Raw genomic sequence first — 25,203 nt, forward strand, 5'->3', positions numbered from 1 at the left:
CTGACTCTGAGGGGCGGAGCACAAAGAGCATGAGGCGACCAATAGGAGTAAGGGGTCAGGGGGGCACACGGCTAGCTTCTGACTGATGATCATAGGAAATGCCTTATACAAGGTAAACAGCAACACAGACACCCCGACACCCATCACCGTGTCACGTTTGTCCTCCTCTCCTTCTCCCCTCAGACAGCAGTCTCTGTAATCATACAAAAAGAAATAAGGTAGAAAATGTCTACAACGTCACCCCCCTCCCTCCCCACATTCAACTTAAGGACCATATTTATTATTTTTCTATTATATATATATGTATATATATACACACACACACAACAATGTGCCTTTGAGGCAGTTGGTAAGGAGTGGAGAGGAGGGGGACAGTGGGACAGAAGTCACTGTTGTTCTGCAGGAGGACTGACTGAGGTTTCAGAGGCGGTTTCAGTCCTTTTTCATTCATTTTTTCCTTCATCTACACGGTTTCCACAGAGATGTTCCACGGAGATGTTCCACAGAGATGCATTGTAAAAGAAAACCGGGGTTTGTTCGGGAATTGGGGACGAAAGTCAGAGTTTGGTGTTGGTCTGGGGTTGGTTGGATGGATGGTCTGGGTTCAGGGGTTAGTAAACCCAGGACACAGGGACCCACTGGGCGGTGGTGCACACCAGGTTCACGGCCTCCTCCAGCAGACGGATGGTGTCGTCAATCTCGTTGTTGATGATGGTCTGGTCAAAGTAATGGGCGTAGGTCTTCTGGAGGCCCTCTGACTCCTTCTGCAGCCGCTGGAGGGAGTCATCCTGGAGGGAGGAGGGGAGGAGGAGGAGAGGGAAGAGAGAGAGTCAGAATAACGGGAAGAAAATACACTTGTTCCAGGCATTGTGGGAAGGGTAGAGTCACACAATGGAAAGAAAGAGGAAATGGTACTCCCGGAGACTCCAAACTATTGGTATACTCAAAAACAACAAACCATTGACACACAAACACAATACACACACCTATAAAATGTGTGTATATGAGCTAAACTACTTCTACATATCCAGTACTTACAGGCAGTTTCCTGCACCACTTGGGAAGCTTGGGTGAAAGGAGAAAGGCATGCCAAAGAAAAATCAACAGGAATGCACACAGACAGGACACATGCAGTGTGATGGACCTTTCACCACAGCAAAATTACAGAGACAACCCAAAACATGACGGACACAGTAGCAGTGTGTGTGTGTGTGTTGGCCCTAACCTCGTTCATTCCAGGGGTGATGGTGGGAGCTGCGATGAACACAACGTAAGGGGCAAACTCAGCCGTCCTCAACACCTTGAGTGCCTGAAGAGAAACAAGAGATGACTGACAGAAAACTGACTAGTAAGCTACATTTAAAAACTCTCCACAGTATCAATGAACAGGAAGTGTATTTTCAACCGGCAGAACTAAAACTTAGAGCTTAATGAAGGTTAGGTTTAAGAGTGAGGGTTAGGTTAGAGTTAAGGTTAGAGTTAAGGTCAGGTATATTTTAATTTAGGTTAAGGGTCAGGGAAAGACATAAAAGTTAACATTAGGTCAGCGTCCACCATCATTGATTTTCTGCCGGTGGAATATATACTGCTTAATAAATACTGGACTCACAAAAACAACCCCACCCATCTCCACCCCACACAAAAACAACCCCACCCATCTCCACCCCACACAAAAACATCCCCACCCATCTCCACCCCACACAAAAACAACCCCACCCATCTCCACCCCACACAAAAACAACCCCACCCATCTCCACCCCACACAAAAACAACCCCACCCATCTCCACCCCACACAAAAACATCCCCACCCATCTCCACCCCACACAAAAACAACCCCACCCATCTCCACCCCACACAAAAACAACCCCACCCATCTCCACCCCACACAAAAACAACCCCACCCATCTCCACCCCACACAAAAACAACCCCACCCATCTCCACCCCACACAAAAACATCCCCACCCATCTCCACCTCACACAAAAACATCCCCACCCATCTCCACCCCACACAAAAACAACCCCACCCATCTCCACCCCACACAAAAACAACCCCACCCATCTCCACCCCACACAAAAACAACCCCACCCATCTCCACCTCACATTAAAAAAAAACACCCATCTCCACCTCACATAAAAACAACCCCACCCATCTCCACCTCACATAAAAACAACCCCACCCAACTCCACCCCACACAAAAACATCCCCACCCATCTCCACCCCACACAAAAACAACCCCACCCATCTCCACCCCACACAAAAACAACCCCACCCATCTCCACCCCACACAAAAACAACCCCACCCATCTCCACCTCACATTTAAAAAAAACACCCATCTCCACCTCACATAAAAACAACCCCACCCATCTCCACCTCACATAAAAACAACCCCACCCAACTCCACCCCACACAAAAACATCCCCACCCATCTCCACCCCACACAAAAACAACCCCACCCATCTCCACCCCACACAAAAACAACCCCACCCATCTCCACCCCACACAAAAACAACCCCACCCATCTCCACCTCACATAAAAAAAAAACACCCATCTCCACCTCACACAAAAACAACCCCACCCATCTCCACCCCACACAAAAACAACCCCACCCATCTCCACCTCACATAAAAAAAAAACACCCATCTCCACCTCACACAAAAACAACCCCACCCATCTCCACCCCACACAAAAACAACCCCACCCATCTCCACCTCACATAAAAAAAAAACACCCATCTCCACCTCACACAAAAACAACCCCCACCCATCTCCACCTCACATAAAAACACCTACCTGTGGTTCCACGTCCAGTATGGAGATCATACCCTGCTGGTGGATCTGGCGGATGGTCTCTAGCCGTGTGCCGTACATGGCGTCCTCGTGACTACCGTACTCCAGGTAGTCATTGTTACTGATGTCCTGCATCATCTGGTCATGAGTCACAAAGTAGTAGTTCTTCCCATTCTCCTCATCCTTCTTTGGAGGTCTGGTTGTGTCTGTGGGGAGAGGGAGAGGGAGTGAGAGAGAGGGGGGAGGGAGGGAGGGAGAGAGGGAGGGAGGGAGAGAGAGAGAGAGAGAGGAGGGAGGGGTGAGTGTGATAGAAACTGATTGGAGGTTCCTACAATCAAGTTCTGTCTTAGTGCATAGATTTCCATGTAGTTGTTGTGATGTTGGTAGTGGTGTGGTGATGGTATTGGTGGGGGTGGTGGTGTGGTAGTGGTGTGTTAGTGGTGGTGTGGTAGTGATGTGGTGGTGGTGATGTGGTAGTGTGGTAGTAATGTGGTGGTGTAGTGGTAGTGATGTGGTGGTAGTGGTAGTGATGTAGTGGTGTGGTAGTGGTGTGGTAGTGGTAGTAGTGGTGTGGTAGTGGTAGTAGTGGTGTAGTGGTGTGGTAGTGTGGTAGTGGTAGTAGTGGTGTGGTGGTAGTGGTGTGGTGGTGTGGTAGTGGTGTGGTGGTGGTGTGGTAGTAGAGATGTGGTAGTGGTAGTAGTGGTGTGGTGGTGGTGTGGTAGTAGTGATGTGGTAGTGGTGTGGTGTGTGTCTTACGAGGAATGGGGTAGGCAAATCGGTCTGGGTGCTTAGTGATGAGCGTGTTCTTGATGTGCCTCCTGCCAACTCCATGGGCCCCTGGAGAGAGAGACATCAGACAAGACAATGAGACAGAGACATTCAATAATGTGTTGCCAACTGTTCCCCTTTTGTTAACACTACCTAAGAACCATCTGTCTAACGTACCCAACAAGACAAGTGTTTTCCTCTTGAACGCAGGCAGTTTGACCACCTCTTCATACGTGACCAGGTCTAGTTGGTCAAACACTGAAACAGAGGGGGTGAAAGGCATTAGAGATGACAGTTCACAGAGCCATAGGAATAATGAAACACACACAATGGAAGGGGGTTGTCTGTAGTGCACAGCACAGTGAGGTGAATCAAATGAATGGCTTAAATAAAGAACGGATAAATCATCACTGAAATACGTTTACCGATAACTGTGTGAAAGAGATTGTGGTTTGTTTTTGCCATCTAAAAAAGGGCCTAAGTGTGATTGGAATTATTTTAATCACAAGTTCAATACTTCAGGTCTGTGACAGATGGACAAACAAGGACACATAAAACATTAAAAACAAGGACGAACAAATTAAACAACGAAATAGAAGTTCAAACTGGTTACTGATGTCAAACAAGGAAAAGAGACTGAACAAAGTAGAGGATAGAGGGAGAGAAACGGAGGAGGGCGTCATTGGGCATCATTCAGAGTTACTTACATGCAGCCAAGCCATTGGGTAAGAGACGCGTGAAAGATAGACAGAACAGAGGGAAGGAGGGAGGGGAGGGTTAATAGAAGAAAACTTAAAATAAAAACATTACAGTACACAGCTTGGACTCGGAGGCCAGGTTGTTAATGGCAGGAGCGTTAGACATGTAACATTCAGTCAACATTGAGACAACGTTTAGAGGGGAGCTCTTTGAGGGAGGAAAGGGGGCCGTTCTGGGGAAAGAACACGCAGCATTAGTCAGACTCATTTGGAAACCATTTCACAGACCGCATGCAGTACAGTAGTAAGCTATGTGACTCAAACATTTAGCTCTACAGACGGGAATTGGTCTTTATTATACAATAAAAATATACTACATTCAGAATTGAGACAATTTTTTGGCCAGTGAATAAAGCTGCAAGAGAATATCAAACAAGGAATAACATTTGAATGCATCATACAATATAAAACACAACGGCAACATTTGGAATATCTAATAGCCAACATGTCAAGCAAAACACTTTTACACACACACGTAGTTCCACTGAATAAATAATTGGTTTCTGATTGTATTACTAAAACATGCGGTGTGTGTGTGTGTGTGTGTGTGTGTGTGTGTACCTGCGTTGTGCTTGGCCAGGTACTTGTCTTTGTACTGTTTCTTCTTCTTGCCAAACCAGGTACAGCTGGCCTGCTGCTCCTGCTTGGTCTTCTCCATGGCGATACACGCCACACGCCTGGAGGGGGTGTAGTAAAATGTAAGGAAATACAGATACTTCACTTATTTTAAATCTGTGGTAACGGCCTTCAAAACCAAAGACCAGCGTCACATTTCTGCTGAATAATTAGAAAAATATACAGCACTTTTCCTATGAGGATTTTTAGCAATTCTTGCATTATAATTTCAATCCACTTCCTGAATTGGAAATGGAATTGGAATGGAAGTACCAACCCTGCCGGGTTGTACAGTATGGGTTCTGTCCTCACCACTCTTGTAGTTCTGGTGACGGTATGAGCCCTGCGGTTCCATTCTTAGTGTTCTCCAGCTTGCCCTGCCACCAGTTGTGGTCGTCCTTACTGATGATCTGGATGATGTCACCCACCCGGAAGCGGATCCCGGCCTCCTTACAGGGGATGAGGTCATCCTTGGCAGGGTCGTACTCAAACTGGGCACGCACGTAGATCTGAGGGAGGAAACGGAGAAACGTGATTGGTCAGGCCCACTGATCTGGGAGGGAATAGGGGGACTGTGATTGATCAAGCTGGAGGTATGGAGGAAAGAGGTGATTTTGAATGGTCAAACTCCTGACGAGAGCTGTATGGGACATTGATTGGTCAAAATGGCCACAATCGACACAGTAAACAAGCAAAGAAGCAGAGGAGGGAAGAAGAAGAAGAAGAGAAATGAAATTAGGCAAATCAAAGAAAGCTGTACCATTTTAATCGTTCTGGTTGCCTCCGATTGGCTACATCTTACGAGCAAACAACCAACAATTTTAAATGTAGGGGGGAGGGGGATTATGGACGCCAGCTAATGTTGGATCTACAAGAGCTACAATGAGGGATATACTGCATGGGATCTACTGCTACTTGGATCCACTGAGAGATCTTACCTTGATGGACATTTTGTCCTTGATGGCAGGTCTGGAGATCTAGGGGGTTGAGAGCATCACACACACACATCATGCAGTAGAAAACATACGGGACATCGACAAAGGAGGTGAGTGAGACTGAGGAGTACAGCTTGTGACGGGGGGACAGGGACATGTTACGACAGGGAGAAGGGGACATGTTACGACAGGGAGACGGGTTACGACAGGGAGACGGGTTACGACAGGGAGACGGGGACAGGTTACGACAGGGAGACGGGTTACGACAGGGAGACGGGTTACGACAGGGAGAAGGGGACATGTTACGACAGGGAGAAGGGGACATGTTACGACAGGGAGACGGGGACATGTTACGACAGGGAGACGGGTTACGACAGGGAGACGGGGACATGTTACGACAGGGAGACGGGGACATGTTACGACAGGGAGACGGGGACATGTTACGACAGGGAGACGGGTTACGACAGACAGGGTGACTTTGGCAATGAAACCCTTTATCTACTTCTCCACAGTCAGAATAACTCATGGACACCATTTTTATGTCTCTGTGTCCAATATGAAGGAAGTTGGAGGAATTTGTGTGAGCCAACACTAGCTAGCGTTAGCGCAATGACTGAAAGTCTATGGGTATCTACTAGCATGTTATCAGATACCCATAGACTTCCAGTCATTGCGCTAACACTAGTTAGCAATTGCGCTAGCGCTAGTTAGCAACTTCCTTCAAACTGCACACAGAGACATACAAATGGTATCCACAAGTTCAACTGACTCTGGGTAAGTAGATAAAGGGCCTCATTGCCAAAATCACAAAGTATCCCTTTTATACATGGAGGGGGAATTTAAGATGACATGGATCCAAATGATGTTTGACACATACACAGATATAGAGTGCATTCTAAAAGTATTCAGACCCCTTGACTTTTTCCACATTGTTACGTTACAGCCTTTATAATAAAATTGATTAAATTGTTGTTTTTCTCATCAATCTACACACAATACCCCATAACGACAAAGCAAAAGCAGGTTTTCAGAAATTGTTGCAGATGTATATCACATTTACATAAGTATTCAGACCCTTTACTCAGTAATTTGTTGAAGCACCTTTGGCAGCGATTACAGCCTCGTGTCTTCTTGGGTATGACGCTACAAGCTTTGCACACCTGTATTTGGGGAGTTTCTCCCATTCTTCTCTCAGATCCTCTCAGGCTCGGTCAGGTTGAATGGGGAACGTCGCTGCACAGCTATTTTCAGGTCTCTCCAGAGATGTTCGATCGGGTTCAAGTCCGGGCTCTGGCTGGGCCACTCAAGGACATTCAGAGACTTGTCCCGAAGCCACACCTGCGTTGTTTTGGCTGTGTGCTTGAGGTCGTTGACCCGTTGGAAGGTGAACCTTCGCCCCAGTCTGAGGTCCAGTGCGCTCTGGAGCAGGTTTTCATAAAGGATCTCTCTCTGTACTTTGCTCTGTTCATCTTTCCCTCGATCCTGACTAGTCTCCCAGTCCCTGCCGCTGAAAAACATCCCCACAGCATGATGCTGCCACCACGCTTCACCGTAGGGATGGTGCCAGGTTTCCTCCAGACGTGACGCTTGGCATTCAGGCCAAAGAGTTCAATCTTGGTTTCATCAGACGAGAGAATCTTGTTTCTCATGGTCAGAGTCCTTTAGGTGCCTTTTGGCAAACTCCAAGCGGGCTGTCATGTGCCTTTTACTGAGGAGTGGCTTCCGTCTGGCCACTCTACCATAAAGGCCTGATTGGTGGAGTGCTGCAGAGATGGTTGTCATTCTGGAAGGTTCTCCCATCTCCACAGAGGAACTCTAGAGCTTTGTCAGAGTGACCATCGGGTTCTTGGTCACCTCCCTGACCAAGGCCTTTCTCCCTCAATTGCTCAGTTTGGCCGGGCGGTCAGTTCTAGGAAGAGTCTTGGTGGTTCCAAACTTCTTCCATTTAAGAATGATGTAGGCCACTGTGTTCTTGGGGACCTTCAATGCAGCAGACATTTTTTGGTAGCCTTCCCCAGATCTGTGCCTCGACACAATCCTGTCTCGGAGCTCTACGGACAATTCCTTCGACCTCATGGCTTGGTTTTTGCTCTGACGTGCACTGTCAACTGTGGGACCATATATACACAGGTGTGTGCCTTTCCAAATCATGTCCAATCAATTGAATTTACCACAGGTGGACTCCAATCAAGTTGTAGAAACATCTCAAGGATAATCAATGGAAACAGGATGCACCTGAGCTCAATTTAGAGTCTCATAGCAAAGGGTCTGAATACTTACGTAAATAAGGTATTTCTGTTTTCGCTTTGTCATTATGGGGTAACATTATGTAACGTAACAAAATGTGTAAAACGTGAAGGGGTCTGAATACTTTCCGAATGCACTGTACACACAAACGCAGAGACATACACACAGATACACACAGAGACGTACACACACACACAAACAAGCAAATGGTGTCCCTGGTATAGACAAAGCCATGTGAGAGATGACGAGTCCGACAGGAGAGAAGACTGGAGGAGTTAGGGAAGGGAAGTCTATAGCGCTCACCTGTCGTCCTTTAGGCTGGATGGTAGAGGGCAGATCCTACACACAGAGTTAACACAGAGTTAATACACATCTAATACAACACAATAGAGTCATCTGACAGAAGCTATATCAAGCCACAGATCCTCACCAGGATGGAGCTAGTGACGCTAGCGTGGCCGTTGGCTGGCGACTGTCTGGATAGGTCTGGGGACTCTTTCTGCAGACACACATGAACAAAAAAACGTGAAAAACATCCCAACAGAAAATGGCTTATAACTGAAGAATAGAATGCTCCTTTACCCCATTTACCTGATTTTCTAGAGACACAAGAGAATCGGTCCATACCTCGCAAGACATGGACTGGGACCGGTAGCTGGGGACGATCTTAAAGGTAATGCTCCCTCGCATTTCCCTCTGTGGGGACAACATTATCATCAAATGATCACAACCAATAAGTCTTACACACATGTATTTTTAGTAATGTTTAAGGACAAATCAAACTGATTGGACAATGGTGAGAACGACAGAATCTGATTGGACTACACACCAGCATCTTCTGGAGCTGTTCTACGGTCTGATTCGCCACGCTGATCCCGTTGATCTCTCTGATCTCGTCTCCGACATGCAGCGTACCTAAAAAAGAGTGAGGGTGAATGTGGGTTTGTTTGTGCTAGGGTGTACGGCATATTCCAAAAGTGTCCTGTACCTTGTCTGTGTATCATTCCTCCGTGCATGATACGGGCCACGATGCAGTGGTTCAGATCGTTCATCTTCAGAGTGATGCCCTGAAGACGTCAAGGGTGGAAGGTCAAACAGGAAGAGTCAGTAAATGTGTATGTGTGGTGTGTGTGTGTGTGTGTGTGTGTGTGTCGTACCATAGGTTCGTCAGTATTCTTCTGGAACTGAACCAGGCGTACTCTCGTCACGTTCTCCAGGTCCATGTCTCCGTTGGTGCTCTCGGGAGAGTCTCCGTTCAGGTAGGGTGAGGTGGGCGGGGGGGTCACCCTCAGAGCCTCATCACTGTACACCTCATGGGCCACCACATCATGGGTCTGGAGCAAGGCCTACCCACACACACACAGTCATTAAACATGGATTATACTGGATCATGCAAGTCTACTGTAAGACACACCCTCACACAGACACATCTACAGCAGACAATGAGTGTGCAATATGGCCTTTTAAACAACAGGGGGCACACAAGGTACATAATATAGCCTGTTAGTAAGGAAGCGACTGAGGACATGGTTATGGGGTCACATACAGAGGCATGTGTTTGAGAGAGAGAGGAATGTACATGGAACAGAGAGCATGGCTTACACTAACCCTCTTTCTGACACCACCGATTGTCATTGACACACAACGTGTCGCAATACCTCCCTACCTACTACACACACACACACACACACCACTGGTAACTTCATAACCTGCCTCCTATTAAAACAGAGCAGCCCCAAGACATTTTAGCTGCAAGGCATTATTTGCTTGGTCTTATGAAACGTGACTAAAAGACTGGGTAAGCTACTATGGGTCTACAAAAAATACTTGTATCCAGATGGAATATACGTTTTTTTAAATCTTGTGTCACCAGGTAAGGGGGACCCCCCCCCCTTCTTTAGCCCAAGCCACTGTGTCAGTCTGTAGGCTGAGCGAAAAGGAGAGGGCTCCCAGCGTTGAGATGTCAGTATTTGTATCAGTACAGAAATACCCTCTGGGTCAGAGACTAAGCAGAGGTTAGAGGATGGACAGCCAAACACACCTCAGCTTTAAAAAGGTGCACTACGCAGAAATGCTCCGCCATTTCCTAGTTGCTAAAATTCTAATTGTTTGCCTAATTTCGGTTTATGTGACAAAACAAGCAAGTATAGTGCAGAGAATCATTGTACCATCTAAACCGCTGTGAAATATATTTTCCATCACCAAAATTAATGTATTTTCAGCTGTTCGAAGCTGGTGTACAAAACCAAAAGTAAAAAACGCAAAAACGAAACTTAAGAATGGGAAGCATAGAAATGGCCACATAGAACAGATCTACAGCTTCTTAGACTCACTTTCAATGAGAAAGACAGATAAATAAATAATAAATAGGTCATTTAGCAGACGCTCTTATCCAGAGCTACTTACAGGAGCAATTAGGGTTAAGTGCCTTGCTCAAGGGCACATCGACAGATTTTTCACCTAGTCGGCTCGGGGATTAGAACCAGCGACCTTTCGGTTACTGGCACAACGCTCTTAACCGCTAAGCTATCTGCCGCCCTAGGATCTATAACTAACATTTCTATGTAAATTTGGTCAGGCTGCCCAAAAGGTTACATATTTCAGCTTTAACTGTAACATACAACCACAGATTTTTCTGCCATTGAAATCCTTGGGCGGGCCACCTAAGCGTTTTTTCGGGCCGCCTAAGTCCCCAAAAAATGTCAGCATGGAAAAAGCTTTCAGTTTAAACTTAAAAACGACTAAAGCCAGAAAGTATTTAGAAAAGATAATGGACCAATATATTTTTACATTATAATCTTTGAGAACTAACAATCACCAAAATAAAAGCTAGACAGTCAGGAAGAACAGAAAATTCCCAAAACAATTAATTTAGCAGAATAGATGTTATTATGTTTGAGCAAAAGAACTCCACATTAACCATGGCAAAATACATAGAATTGGAGGAAATTAGCTTTAAAACGGCTACATTTTCTCTCAGTTCCATAGCAAAATGTGTAGAATTGTAGGAAATTAGCTTTAAAACTGCAAAATGTCTCTCAGCTCCATGGAGAAATGTGTAGAATAGCAGGAAATGCTAAACCTTCTCTACACAGCCAAGATGTGGACCTGTAAAATGTTCCCTAAAATTCAGCCGCGCCGACAACGCCCATTACCACGACCCCTGCCACGCCCCTTTTTGATCCAGAAAAAACCCTGACACCAGAGGAGATGAAGAGAGAAAGAGGAGAACATTCCAGAAAAGCAGACCGTTTTTTTCTCTTATTCTTTTTTTTACCTTCTATTTTGACTAATGAGTCCTTCCAACTCAAGTGTTTAAAATACAGAATGTAACCCCCTAACAGAAAGCAGTCTGTACACCATAAACCCCAAAATGGGGCAAAGTATGCAAAACAACACATCCAAGTTCCCATGTGACCTAACGTAAGTTAAATCCCCTTCAAATAAGACGTTTGATTAGATTTAGCCAAGACCCCATGATCCCAGTTCCTCACCAGTGATCCCACTAGAGACAGGTCCGTGGCTGTGGCTCTGCTGTTGACCTCTGCTGTTGCTGTAGCCCCACCCATAAACCTGTCTGCTATATCTGACAGCCCCTCCCCTTTGTCTTGCTGATCTAACAGATTACTCCCTCCCTCCATACCTGCTGGTCTATAGTGGACAAACTAAGGAGCTCGACCCAGTCATGATCATTTGTTTACACACACACACACACACACAGAGAGAGAGAGATGGAGATGACCCACCATGAAGTGTGGCTGTGTGAGGATCCTCCGGAGTTCCTTGGCCTCCATGTTTTCGGGGTAACAGGAGATTGTCTCCAGTACCTAAAGGAGAAGAGAGGAAGTACAATTATAGTATCATATAAGAGCTTCAACACTTAATGCAAAACATTAACAAACCCCAAAATGAATACTAACCAAAACAACAAAATAAAGTATTTGACAAGCACTAGTCCCACAAGAAAAGAGGTGTCGTGACCAAGGCCACTCACCTCTTTGGCTCTCTGTACTCCATCACTGGGAGGGTTTCTGATCTGAGGAGACGACCTGGTGTTGATCTGGTCATAGAGCTGGGACACCAGGGAGAGAGACATTATTATTCGGTCATCTTTCACATATCCTTCCTAACATAAATTTTTTTGGTCTTTTATGTATTAATGGTGCTTTATAAATAAAATGCATTTTCATTCCCAATGAATAATGTGGTGTGTCTGAGCATGCATAGCCCTTTACCTGTGTCAAAGTGCCTGCCACCTAGTGGACTTGACATGAAACTGCATGTGTGTGTGTAGCCCACTCACGTCCAGCAGTGTGTGTAGGTGCTGGTCCTGGAAGACGCTGTGTAAGAAGTCCAGATCTTTCTCACTGCAGTCGGTCAGAGCATGGATCTCCTCCAGGCTGTCCAGCACCTGAGATACTGCTCCTACACACACACACAGGTTATAAAACACACACACACAGGTTATAGAACACACACACATACACAGGTTATAGCACACACACAGGTTAAAGCACATACACACGTACACCAATTATAAGTAGCCAATACTGTAAAAACAGAAAGATTTAGATTTAACACAAACAAAAATACATATAACGAAAAACAAGGACAAACACATTTACAGACACCACACAGCTAGAAACAGAAGTGTTAGGCTAGAGTACCTGCTACATGCAGCGAAAGCAACAGAGACGGCAGAACAGGACGGGACAGAACAGAACAGAAGTACGTCCCATCATCAATATGACAGATTAGACACAGGAAGGAAGGAATAAACCATATCACATGGGATGGAGATAGATGGTATGGAGGTCATGTCATGTGATGGGTTAGTTCAGGTTAGTGAAGGCTGGATCTAGAGATTGTATGGAAGACTAAAGTTAGTTGCCATGCTATTTTAATAAAATAGAAAAACACTGCACACATAGAAATAGGTTAGAACATTTTCAGCTTGTCCTCAAAGGTCATGACAGGTCCAGATTGGACGCGCCACTGACAACGGTTGTGATTGGATCAAATGGAAGCCGTGCAGGCACGCAGCCACCTCATTGGCTGTCGGTGGTGTGACATCACAATGCACACAGAGTCTACTTCCCAATACTTCTGGTTGGCTTCCTGTCCATCTCACCTTGGAGTTCAATTCGCCCCATCAACTGACACAGAGTCAGATATTGTTTCATCCCCCAAATAGGTAAAGTGAGGAAGTTGTTTTAGAGTATTGGGATGCGAGTCATCAAGGGTGCTACAGGCAAGCAGAGGACCGATGGGGGGGCGGAGGGGGTAGTTTAATAGATGGTGATGATTTCATGATGATGTCACACCAGGAAGCTACGTGGGGATACCTACTTTCAGCGGCTAGCAGTCCTACAGAGAGCGCCGCATTGCAACAAAACCACAGAGAAGAGAATTGAGAGAGGGGAAAGATTTAGAAGACAAGAGAAAGAGAGGGATTGTGTAGAGAGAGAGAAAAGAGGAGGGCAGTAAGGATGAAAGACAAGACAGAGAGAGAGAGAGAGAGAGCAAAAAGGGAGAGAGAGAGATAGAGTAAGCAAAAAGCAGAGGTTGTGTTGACTCTAGAAGTGTCTGGAGCTGTGGGCATCTGGCTAAAGTAGCAAAGATGCCGTTCCGATTAAAAAAGGTCCTTTACTCATACACTGCTCCCCCCCTCCCCTCTCCCGTCTCCCCCCCTCCCCTCCTAACACACACACCCCACAGGAAAGTGAATTCCATCCCTAAGCATTTTCTTTTTAGACTTCAGCACCATAAAGGACACTGACTGTGCAGAAAGGAGGGCAGAAATAGTCACAAAACAGAGTGATGCAATGAGGCTGTCTGGACTCACAAGAGGAAGACCAGACTATCACCTACATTGTCTCTAATGCTTTTTCTATGACCCACTCAGTCGGACTCTATAGCGCTCCCATTTTCCCCAAAGTTTGTCAGATGTTTTCATCCTGAAAAGTGGTCTAATGTGCAGCCCACGCCACGTCACACTGTCTGTTGTGTAGATCCAGCTATACGCCTTAATCCCAAATGCATGGGAAGGATAGGCACCATTTCATTTGACCATTTTAGATGGAGCCCATCTAAAAGGCATCTAACTAGATCTACAAACCAGATCACGTGGGACATGCACTCATCACAACATTAGAGCCCTTTTTAGGTCTGAGAACATCTGACAAACATAGCATTCAGTGCAGTAGGCTATTTGACAGAGAGGGCGGCAGGTAGTGGTTAACCCTTTGTTCCCCCATAGATAAAGTCCATAGGAAGTGAAAGTGCATCCCCGAGACAGAGACAGGGAAGTGAGGGCATTGGGCAACGCTAGCCTGGGCACCTCTGTTTCCTTTTTCCACCAATCAGGGGGATTTATAAAAAGACAGAGGCTACCACAGAGACCAGGGCCTGAATGTTCCACTGCTGTTCTGAACACTGGATTGGTTGTGTGGTTAGCTACTGCCTGTGTCATCTGATTACCAGGAAATTAGCTAACGTTGAGGCTTGGTTGAGGTTGAGGCGCTTACAAAAGTGATAGAAATGTGAAACCATCATCATCGTTCTTACATGACGAGCATCCTTTTCTACAGAAGTTGGCTATAGTTGTAGAAATCTATGAGAAGTGAAAAATCACCAGGGGTGTGCTTTAGGACTGTCCGTGGGACAATGAGCTAGCAACACAAACTACGAAAGCGATTGTTGCCATGACATCCGTTCCACTGACACAGCTCGGCTTGGGAGGAGAGCGGCGGGTCTTACCTGAGGAGGTGGGGTCTTCAGAGAAGTCAGGCATCTCCTCTGGTGGGTCTCCGTAGAAGGAGTTAAACTTGTGGCTGGAGACAGCAGCTAACACTGCCCCCTAGGACAACAAAGAACAAGAATGGATTGACTGATTGGATGGTTGATTAATTGGTTGGTTGATTGACTGATTGGTTGACTGATTGATTGATGGAAGATCATCACTTGTGTGTACCTTGAGCTTCCTCCTTGCGTTAAACTTCCTCAGCTGCTCCACCGTCTCTGGCAGGTGGATCTTGTAGGCATACCTGTCCCTCTCCTGGAGGGAGAACACACACACACAGAGAGGTGAACGCCTGTCCCTCACATAGAGGTGAACGCCTGTCCCTCACAGAGAGGTGAACGCCTGTCCCTCACAGAGAGGTGAACGCCTGTTCCTCACAGAGGTGAACGCCTGTTCCTCACAGAGAGGTGAATACCACACAACACTAATAAAGACAAAACACTAACAGTTTCCACTCAATAAACTAGACCGTATTCTCTGGGTTGTGAAAGTAGCTGATGCAGGGGTCGGTCTCCTGCGGGGGAGGAAGTTATGAGAAAACCAACAAATAGCCAAGTGTTAGTTTCATATTAGGTTATAATCAAGGTCTCTCTATGACTACGTGTTAGAGTTGAGGTTAAGGCTGTGTCTGCAACTTCAGCATCGTGCAGACAGGGCTTTGAGTGTGTGTGCAAGCGTGCAAGTGAACGAGTGTGTGTGTGTGCGTGTGTGTGTGTCTGCATGCGTGTTCCCACCTTGAGCCAGGGGTGGTTGAGGGCCTCGTAGACAGTGATCCTCTCTGCAGGGTCAAGCATGAGCATGCGGCGCACCAGGTCCTTGGCGCTCTCTGAGATGTGGCTCCACTGGCGTGGGTTCATCTAGAGGGGGGGCGGGTCACACACACACGCTCTCAGATGGATGTAGGGCTGCACCACCCGGGGGTATGCCGGCTACGTTTATCACCTTGGACAGTACATACCTTGAGCTTTTTAACCTAGCTATAGATATAAGGAACGTTGCCAAGTAAACATACCCCCCACAGAAACAGAATTAGGACTGTTCTATATGGTACATTCTGAATGCTCTGTACGGGCCTTAAGAAGGACTGAGGCAAGCCTTAGCTTGTGGTTGCTAACCACGTGCAATGACCAGCAGCCACAGGTTTCACATCCGCCCCTTTCTCTGCCTTGTAGTGTGTGTGTGTTAGAGGGCAGTTTTGGAAAATCAACTACTACCTTATATTTCCCTTTAATGATAGCCTCAAACAGGCGTTCCTTGGTGCCGTAGAAGGGCAGGCAGCCAGACAGCAGGATGAACAGGATGACTCCACAGCCCCACACGTCTACAGGCTTACCATACGGCTCTCTCTTCACCACCTCTGGGGCCATGAAGTGGGGGGTGCCTACTCGACCTGGGGAGGAGGGAGGGTTAGAGTGTGGGTTTACACACAGATACGAGAGAGGGAGAGGGAGAGGGAGAGAGCAGAGCAAGAGAGGAGAGCGAGAGCAGAGAGCGAGAGAGAGCAGAGCGAGAGAGAGAGCAGAGAGAGAGAGAGCAGAGAGAGAGAGCAGAGAGAGAGAGCAGAGAGAGAGAGCAGAGAGAGAGCAGAGAGAGAGAGCAGAGAGAGAGCAGAGAGAGAGAACAGAGCGAGAGAGAGAGCAGAGAGAGAGCAGAGAGAGAGAACAGAGCGAGAACAGAGCTAGAGAGAGAGAGAGAGCGAGAGAGAGCGAGAGCGAGAGAGAGAGAGCGAGAGAGAGAGCGAGAGAGAGAGAAGAGAGAGAGCACATAGCTAGAGAGAGAGAGAGCAGAGCGAGAGAGAGAGAGAGAGAGAGAGAGCAGAGAGCGAGAGAGCGAGAGAGCGAGAGAGCGAGAGAGCGAGAGAGCGAGAGAGCGAGAGAGCGAGAGAGCGAGAGAGCGAGAGAGCGAGAGAGAGAGAGAGAGAGAGAGAGAGAGAGAGAGAGAGAGCGAGAGCGAGAGTGAGAGCGAGAGAGAACGATAAATCCACAGTCAGTATAGAGTACCTCCTGCCACCAGGCCTGACTCTCCCAGCTGTATGGCCACTCCAAACCCCCCCAGCTTGACTGGAGCTGAGTTCTCCTTAGAGGCCAGCAGGACACAGTGAGGCTACAAGACAGGACCAAGACAGAGAGAGATGGAGGGATTGGGTTCAACATTTTGTACCATACTATTCTAGTAAAACCTTGATAGTGCTGGACCAAAAGGCTGTTCCTAGACAGGACTAAGGCAGAGAGCTACAGTCCAACTGATAGTTAAGGGAGGAGAAAAGAAAGGAGGAGGACGACACTGGACAGATCGAGAGAACACCAGAGAAAGGAGGAAGAGAGGAGACAGGAGTAAATAGAAGAGATTGCGGATGAGTAGCAGAGTGCAGCACTGGAGTACGTGACAGTCAGCCTCTGTGGTCTCGCAGCGCTGGTTTCCTCCGCCTTGCCTGCACATCACTCTGGAGGAGAGGGGGGAGGATGGGGTCTGTGGTCTGACGGCTCTGATAGCTGCTAACAGCTGACAAGGGGCTGGTGGGGGGAGGTGTGAGAGAATAACATCTCGAGGCACACAGAGAGAGAGAGAGAGAGAGAGAGAGAGAGAGAGAGAGAGAGAGAGAGAGAGAGAGAGAGAGAGAGAGAGAGAGAGAGAGAGAGAGAGAGAGAGAGAGAGCGAGAGAGAGAGCGCGAGAGAGAGAGAGCGCGAGAGAGAAGTGAAGAAACTCAGACAAGACATCTGAACCAGAGAGAGGAAGATAGAGAGGAGGAAAGAGAGCGAGGGAGGAGAGCTCAGAGTAGCAGATGCAGTAACAGACTCATACTTTTGAGCAAAAGAGACAAAGAAAGAAAGGTGAAAGGTGTGTCGGAGAGTAACGAGAGAAGTCCCAACACTATCCCACAGAACCTGATAACCAAGGGACAGCAGGACCAGGGGCTGTTAAAGGATATGGAACAATTCACACACTCAAACTACAGCTGGAGAGTCTCTGACATGGAGGGAATCTGGATGGTGAGTGAGATCATGTCTTAATAAAATCATCAGTGAATCGGTCTGTGTGAATCTGTGTGAGACCACTAGGCAGGCCACGTTCTTTACTTGGTGCTAAATCCAAAATAGGTCGTAGGTACAATACAATAATTGCACTTTAAGTAGTGGTTGATTTTTCATTACTTATTTTCCTGCTACAGGGTAGTAACTTGAAAAACAACTTGAAGTGGTAAAAGTTGTGACATTTCAAAATAGATGAGTTACTTGAGACTACAGTGCTTTGTCAATGCAAACCGTATCTGCTAACCGCCAAAGTCCTTTCCTGTTAACAGCCCACAGCTTTGACATGTCCGTTTTTCATCCTTATCAATAAAAAACATCTCTCCACCCCCACCTCTCTCTCTCCCTCTTTTCTTCACAGCACTGAAAATCTGCTGGTCCTAGAGACACCCCAGCCTCGACACAATGACCACTCTTCTCTCCTCCCCCCTTTCCACCTCATCTCCCCTCTCCTCCTCTTCCTTCCCCCTCTCCAATGCCACCCATCCTCTCTCTACCTCCTCCTCCTCCTTCCTTTTCTCCTCCACCTCCTTCCCCCTCTCCCCCTCTCCAAACCAGACCCTCTGTAATCTAGATGACGGTGCACTGCGCCTCCCCCTGGTCTTCCTCTACTCCCTCTTCTTCCTCCTGGGTCTGGTAGGTAACCTGCTGGCCCTGTGGGTCTTCCTCTTCCTCCACTCCAGAAGGAACTCTGTCCGGGTGTTCCTCATCAACGTGGCTATAGCTGACCTGGTGCTCCTGGCTTGCCTTCCCTTCAGAGTCCTCTACCATGCTAATGGGAACCGCTGGATCCTCGGCCCCCTGGTCTGTAAAGTGGTGGGCAACCTCTTCTACATGAACATGTATATTAGTATCACTCTGTTGGGGTTCATTAGTCTGGATAGGTATGTGAAGCTGAAGGGGCGGGGCGGGGCGGGGAGGGGCCTGGCCAGTAGGCTGAGAGGCGGGGGATGGAGCTGGGTGGCGTGCGGGGCGCTCTGGGGGCTGTCCCTGGTGGCGGCCGTGCCCATGATCGCCATGTCGGAGGGCAACGAGGAACCTGGGAAGTGTTTCCAGTATAAGCAGCGGCGTGGGGCGAAGGGGAAGGCTTACTTTAACATGGCTCTGGTGCTGCTGTTCTGGGGAGTGTTCTGCCTGCTGGTTGTATCCTATGGGAAGATAGCCATGCGCCTCCTTAAGGTGTCCAGGGATAAACCGGACCTCCCCAACGCCCACCGCTACGGCTGCACCGCCAGGAAGTCCTTCTTCGTGCTCTTCCTGTTCACCGTCTGCTTCGGGCCCTACCACGCCTTCCGCCCAGTCTACGTCCTCTCCCAGCTCAGCCAATCCCCAGCCTGCGATTACTTGCGCCTGGTGGACAGGACCAATGAAGTCATGTTGTTGTTCTCCGCCTTCAATGCCGTCCTGGACCCTGTGATGTACTTCCTGTTGTCGGGCTCGGTGCGTAAGGCCGCCGTGAAAGCCCTGGGACAGAGCCTCGGCAACCGGCTCCACTTCCTTAACGACGGGACCTCCAACAGCTCGGTAACAGAGTTCAGACGGACCTCTCTGTCCGTCATCTCCCCAAACACCGCCATTAACCCCTCCCACACGCCCAGGACCAGCCTCTGTCTGATTAGCCCCACCCTCCGCCCTGGCACAGCCATAGTGGCAAAGCAGTGACTTTACAGACTTCATTGTTTTACTTCATGGGCTTTAACTCTATTTCCATTATAATGTATACCATGTACTAAACAACTGAAGTAGGTGACAAGGGCCAACGTCTAGAACTAGGCTCAGTTACCTATAATGGAACGGACCAGATTTCCTGAATCAAAGTGATATAAATGCCTGTGTCCTCGCTGTTTGTTAACTAATAGTCAGTAATATGTGACACAATCGTATCTGATATAACACTGTACAAAGTCAATCAATAAATACATGTGAGCTTAAATGGTATAAGATGACAGTTTTGTACCTACAAAATGAAGGACAGGAGGTCACTGAAAAGGATTGTAAAGTAGCCTTGGGGTGAAACCTGAATGACTGATAAGCAGCATACACACTCCCCTCTACTGGTTGTATTACGTACTACCACTACAGCTGTCTAATACATTTACATTTACATTGTAGTCATTTAGCAGACGCTCTTATCCAGAGCCACTTACAGTTAGTGAGTGCATACATTTTCATACTGGCCCCACGTGGGAAAAACGAACCCACAACCCTGGCGTTGCAAGCGCCATGCTCTACCAACTGAGCTACAGGGGACTAATACTCACACAGGCACCATGACACACACACACTGAAACACAAACACTGAAACACTGTCTGACACCCACAATTCTTACAACCCAAATCATAAGTATTCAAACAGACAAATACACACACACACCAACAAACAAAAATACACCTTGCATATAAACACCACATACACACAACACAGGGGGGGAGTGTGTAACTGTGTAAACACACACTCACACACTGACTTACTGACATTGGTATTAACACACACGCAAAAGCTCCCCTTATCCCCTCTGGGAGTCACCAAATGTGTCTGTCTGTGTCCATCAGACTAAAGTAATGGAGCAGGATGGACAGTGTCTGTCTGTCCAATGAGGCCCGTGGGCAGGGCTCGCTCCATCTGGTCTGGCATTGTGGCCTACTGTATGTTAGAGAGGTAATCCTGAAGCTGTGCTTTCTGGCCTATCAAACAGGGTTTCAGCAGGGTTTCCCCTTACACTACACACTAATCCAGCCCCAGCTTAACTCACCTTCATTCCTAGTTGGCCTACTACTCCTGCTGCTACAACCCAATGGGCTGATGGGTCAGTTATCGTTGGGTTACTCAATATACAAAAATATACACTCAATACGAGAAGACAGACGGTGGATCACCAATGGTTACCTCATTATGTTTGAAATCAATAGATGCCATTAGAAGAAGTGTCAACAGTGCTGTTTAGATAAGGGGGACGTGGGACTGGAGATGTGGGGTGGGGGAGCTTACCTTCACGTCACGGTGAATCACGTTGTTGTCATGGCAATACCGCAGCGCCTCCAAGATCTGTCTCATGTAGTGACTATAAGACAAGAACGAAGAGGGAGGGAGGGGGAGAGAGAGAGAGAACGAAGAGGGAGGGAGGGGGAGAGAGAGAGAGAACGAAGAGGGAGGGAGGGGGAGAGAGAGAGAGAACGAAGAGGGAGGGAGGGGGAGAGAGAGAGAGAACGAAGAGGGAGGGAGGGGGAGAGAGAGAGAGAACGAAGAGGGAGGGAGGGGGAGAGAGAGAGAACGAAGAGGGAGGGAGGGGGAGAGAGAGAATGAAGAGGGAGGGGGAGAGAGAATGAATGAAGAGGGAGGGGGAGAGAGAGAATGAAGAGGGAGGGGGAGAGAGAGAATGAAGAGTGAGGGGGAGAGTGAGTGAGGGAATTAGCAACGCCACTACTTCTTAGAGAGCTCCTTCTAAAAGCAGTTCTAATCACAGGCATGTAGAGTCCCCAAGGTTCTCATCATCCTACCACTGAATACAAGGCCACTTACTCCAAATGAGGCCTTCGGTGAAAATGTCAATTGTGACGTGTGTTTAACTGGCTACGGCTTCACTGTAGACAAAGCCCACATCAGCCCGCTTCACAATTTCAAAACAAGTCAGCTCCGTCCATACTGGAGCAGCAGAGAGGAAATATGGGAACGTAAGAGTCAAGTTTTTACCTGGCTACGGCTTCACTGTAGACAAAACCAGCATCCGCCCGCTTCACAGTCTCAAAACACAGGTCAGCTGTATCCATACTATGTCAGAGAGGTAGAAATCACATAAGATAGAACTTTATTGAATTTGGATTACACCGTTAGTACAGAAAGTGAATAGGGAGGGCCCACTCCAAAATATCAAGTCAATTCTAGAACAGAAATTATACAATTTAGTCCATTCTAGAATAGAAAGTCAATAGGTGACCATTCAAGAAACAAAATGGCCAAAACACAACCAACTTACAACTCAAAGACCATGTAGAGCATGCCATCTGAGCTGTAGGTTTCTAGTAGCTCTACGATGTGAGGGTGCTTCAGCATGTGACAGATACTGGCCTCTCTCTTCAGATCTGTGGAGGAAACAGGAGCGATAAGAGATGGAACCCATTTTCCAGCATTGAGATGCATCCGTTTGTCCTCTTTCCTCCTTCTAGGTGTATCCCCTCATCCCCCTGTTTTCCCTGACCTCTCCTCCGCAGTGACCCAGTTGGCAAACTCCAGTCGGAGCGCAGGAGGGGAGTTAAGAGAAGAGGAAATACCTCCGGCACTTGTTCGTGTTTTCATTCCCTCTCTACCCGAACCACATAAACATCAAAGGATATTAACATGGAGGGGTGCACGTGTGCAGGCAGGGAGGCTTGACTGCAGCGTGGGAAGCACACACACACACACACACGGAAGCAGCAAAGACTAAGCAGCAGAAGAAGCACACATTACACACACATACACACACCGAAGGGGGTGAAAATAGTTGAAAAAGTGAAGCTGTGGGAGCTCATGTGGTACTAGAGGTCTGGTCTGGAGTTGGACCCAGTCAGACATAATGCACTGTTGTTCTCTTCTGTTCTGCAGTTCACTTCACCCTATAGAGACCTCATTTCCACACTCCCCTCCAGTCTACTAGTCTGCAGAGACCACGAACGTGTGTGTGTGTGTGTGTGCTGTGTTGTGACGGGCCTAGCTCATGACGCAAGACCCAGAGACTCCGTCCTGATTCTCTCACTATCTCTGTGTTGAGTCTCTCTCTCTCTCATTCCTCCCCCCTCTCATACACAGAAGAAGAGTAGGAGACCATGAGAGAGAAAAACAGAACACATCATGATACAAGGTAGTAACTGAGGAGGGTATAGTTTGACAGTATGGACTTAGTGGGCAGCGCAGCAGCATAGATGTGCTCTCTATACGCGCTCATTCATGTTCAATGAAGCCCACAGTCTGATTGCTAACTCAAAATGTCACCGCACACAATTAACACGACTGTTTTCTGTGAGTTTCTGTAAAACTACAGCGGGAGGGGAGGGAGAGGTTAGTTTCATCGGGGGTCCAACTGTCTTTTCTGCCAGCGCTGTGGGGGTTTTAAATGAAAGTGACATTTACGAGTTCCATTCAGCACAACTCTTGAGCTAGAAATGAACCTCTCAGCATTCAAACACAGTGGAGGGCCTCTCCCTCTAGCCTTCTCTCTACTCTGTTGCTCTACCGCTTCCTCTCTACCTTTCTCCCCCTCTCTGATTAGCACGTATTCTCTCCCTCTACTAGGTTCTTCCAGACCCAGACTCTCTCTCACTATCAGTTTACTAGCTTCTTCCAGACCCAGACCCTCTCCCTCTATCAGTTTACTAGGTTCTTCCAGACCCAGACCCTCTCCCTCTATCAGTTTACTAGGTTCTTCCAGACCCAGACCCTCTCCCTCTATCAGTTTACTAGGTTCTTCCAGAACCAGACACACTCCCTCTATCAGTTTACTAGGTTCTTCCAGACCCAGACCCTCTCCCTCTATCAGTTTACTAGGTTCTTCCAGACCCAGACCCTCTCCCTCTATCAGTTTACTAGGTTCTTCCAGACCCAGACCCTCTCCCTCTATCAGTTTACTAGGTTCTTCCAGACCCAGACCCTCTCCCTCTATCAGTTTACTAGGTTCTTCCAGACCCAGACCCTCTCCCTCTATCAGTTTACTAGGTTCTTCCAGACCCAGACCCTCTCCCTCTATCAGTTTACTAGGTTCTTCCAGACCCAGACCCTCTCCCTCTATCAGTTTACTAGGTTCTTCCAGACCCAGACCCTCTCCCTCTATCAGTTTACTAGGTTCTTCCAGACCCAGACCCTCTCCCTCTATCAGTTTACTAGGTTCTTCCAGACCCAGACCCTCTCCCTCTATCAGTTTACTAGGTTCTTCCAGACCCAGACCCTCTCCCTCTATCAGTTTACTAGGTTCTTCCAGACCCAGTCCCTCTCCCTCTATCAGTTTACTAGGTTCTTCCAGACCCAGACCCTCTCCCTCTATCAGTTTACTAGGTTCTTCCAGACCCTCTCCCTCTATCAGTTTACTAGGTTCTTCCAGACCCTCTCCCTCTATCGCTATCAATATTTTCACACACACAAACAATTCTCTCTTTCCATTTCCTTATGTTCCGGTCCTTGGCTCTTGGGCCCAGCTCTGACCGGAGCTTCACAGATGGCACACCATGAACGCCAAAACCCAGGGCACTGCCATCACAGTGTGACACACACACACACACACACACACACACAGAACAGCATGAAACGGCACGAAACTGCGTGGAAAGTTAGTATGCATCAGCGCTTTACCCAGACACACACACACACAGAGTGCGCTTTACCCAGACACACACACACACAGTGCGCTTTACCCAGACACACACACACACACAGTGCGCTTTACCCAGACACACACACAGTGCGCTTTACCCAGACACACACACAGTGCGCGAGTGTGACTCTTCCTTACCCTCTGTGCTGAGGCCAGGGCTGGAGGTGAAACTGGCCACGTCTACGATCTTCACCGCAAACTGCTGCCCTGTGTCCCTGTTGATACAGCGCCTCACCACACTGAAGGGACCCCTGGAAGACAGAAAACACAGTGGGTTAGTCACGTTTCACACACACACACACACACACACACACACACACACACACACACACACAGCAATTCCAGATCTACACCAGTGCCTTAGGAATAGGGGGAAGGGGTCGATTTGGAATTCATCCTTGGATATATCTGGCACCTTTACATTCTCTCTGTTCTTCCCTGTAGGCCTTCAGTAATCACATTGCAGTAACAAGAACCCAACAGCCATGAACAGCAGGTGGTAGCAGTGGGAACAGCCCTGAATATGATGGAGCCTATTTGAGGGAGCATAATGCTGGAGCTGTAGCAGCTAGCGACGTAGCCTAGCCTCCTCTCCTCCGCCTGGGGAATTACAGAGCAGTGGTGAGCACAGCTGGGAAGACTAAAATAAAAGCCCCATTCCAGAGGCCTCGAGGCAGGAAGAAATAGCATTGCTGACAGGGGCCTTGGACCAGGGTGTTGGGTTTGGGTTGAGGATACGGTACGGCAGGGAAGTGTACTGGGCATTGGGCAAGGTTGGAAATCCCAACGGGCGCACACACACACACACACACACACACAGAGGAAAAACAGTAGTAGAGGAAATAAACCCAGAACAAACGCACACATTTACACACACACACCCTCGCACGCAAGTCCCCATTGCACACTGTGCTC

At 47.8% G+C, this 25,203-nt stretch overlaps 2 protein-coding genes across 2 annotated transcripts in view; one reads left to right on the top strand and one right to left on the bottom strand.

The window, feature by feature from the left end:
• Nucleotides 1-351: 351 nt before the first annotated feature.
• The window catches only part of LOC311109915 (peripheral plasma membrane protein CASK-like), a 35,617-nt gene continuing 10,765 nt past the window's right edge, over nucleotides 352-25,203 (bottom strand). Inside the window, exons 2-26 of the mRNA XM_084152931.1 lie at nucleotides 24,427-24,539; nucleotides 21,922-22,027; nucleotides 21,639-21,716; nucleotides 20,937-21,009; nucleotides 16,918-17,020; nucleotides 16,132-16,307; nucleotides 15,652-15,774; nucleotides 15,089-15,172; nucleotides 14,875-14,974; nucleotides 12,419-12,540; nucleotides 12,110-12,187; nucleotides 11,862-11,942; nucleotides 9,273-9,461; nucleotides 9,104-9,182; nucleotides 8,945-9,030; nucleotides 8,707-8,811; nucleotides 8,546-8,614; nucleotides 8,419-8,454; nucleotides 5,246-5,442; nucleotides 4,880-4,995; nucleotides 3,738-3,818; nucleotides 3,549-3,629; nucleotides 2,796-2,998; nucleotides 1,226-1,309; nucleotides 352-788 (exon numbers count right to left, since the gene is read on the bottom strand). Of these exons, the coding sequence (XP_084009057.1) occupies nucleotides 612-788; nucleotides 1,226-1,309; nucleotides 2,796-2,998; nucleotides 3,549-3,629; nucleotides 3,738-3,818; nucleotides 4,880-4,995; nucleotides 5,246-5,442; nucleotides 8,419-8,454; nucleotides 8,546-8,614; nucleotides 8,707-8,811; nucleotides 8,945-9,030; nucleotides 9,104-9,182; nucleotides 9,273-9,461; nucleotides 11,862-11,942; nucleotides 12,110-12,187; nucleotides 12,419-12,540; nucleotides 14,875-14,974; nucleotides 15,089-15,172; nucleotides 15,652-15,774; nucleotides 16,132-16,307; nucleotides 16,918-17,020; nucleotides 20,937-21,009; nucleotides 21,639-21,716; nucleotides 21,922-22,027; nucleotides 24,427-24,539 (2,740 nt within the window). The 3' untranslated portion in view covers nucleotides 352-611. The remainder of the gene's footprint in view (nucleotides 789-1,225; nucleotides 1,310-2,795; nucleotides 2,999-3,548; nucleotides 3,630-3,737; nucleotides 3,819-4,879; nucleotides 4,996-5,245; nucleotides 5,443-8,418; nucleotides 8,455-8,545; nucleotides 8,615-8,706; nucleotides 8,812-8,944; nucleotides 9,031-9,103; nucleotides 9,183-9,272; nucleotides 9,462-11,861; nucleotides 11,943-12,109; nucleotides 12,188-12,418; nucleotides 12,541-14,874; nucleotides 14,975-15,088; nucleotides 15,173-15,651; nucleotides 15,775-16,131; nucleotides 16,308-16,917; nucleotides 17,021-20,936; nucleotides 21,010-21,638; nucleotides 21,717-21,921; nucleotides 22,028-24,426; nucleotides 24,540-25,203) is intronic.
• Nucleotides 17,486-19,883, top strand: LOC311109901 (putative G-protein coupled receptor 34). The gene is made up of 2 exons (XM_084152917.1): nucleotides 17,486-17,908; nucleotides 18,309-19,883. Exon 2 carries the CDS (start codon nucleotides 18,353-18,355, stop codon nucleotides 19,607-19,609), a length of 1,257 nt encoding a protein of 418 aa, XP_084009043.1. The 5' UTR covers nucleotides 17,486-17,908; nucleotides 18,309-18,352; the 3' UTR covers nucleotides 19,610-19,883.

This window comes from Coregonus lavaretus (genome assembly GCF_964263955.1).
Source record: "Coregonus lavaretus genome assembly, chromosome: 35".
Taxonomy (NCBI): domain Eukaryota; kingdom Metazoa; phylum Chordata; class Actinopteri; order Salmoniformes; family Salmonidae; genus Coregonus; species Coregonus lavaretus.

Bases quoted from the DNA above. Each gene is read 5' to 3' on its own strand.
- LOC311109901 (XM_084152917.1), top strand. From the start codon at position 18,353: ATGACCACTCTTCTCTCCTCCCCCCTTTCCACCTCATCTCCCCTCTCC.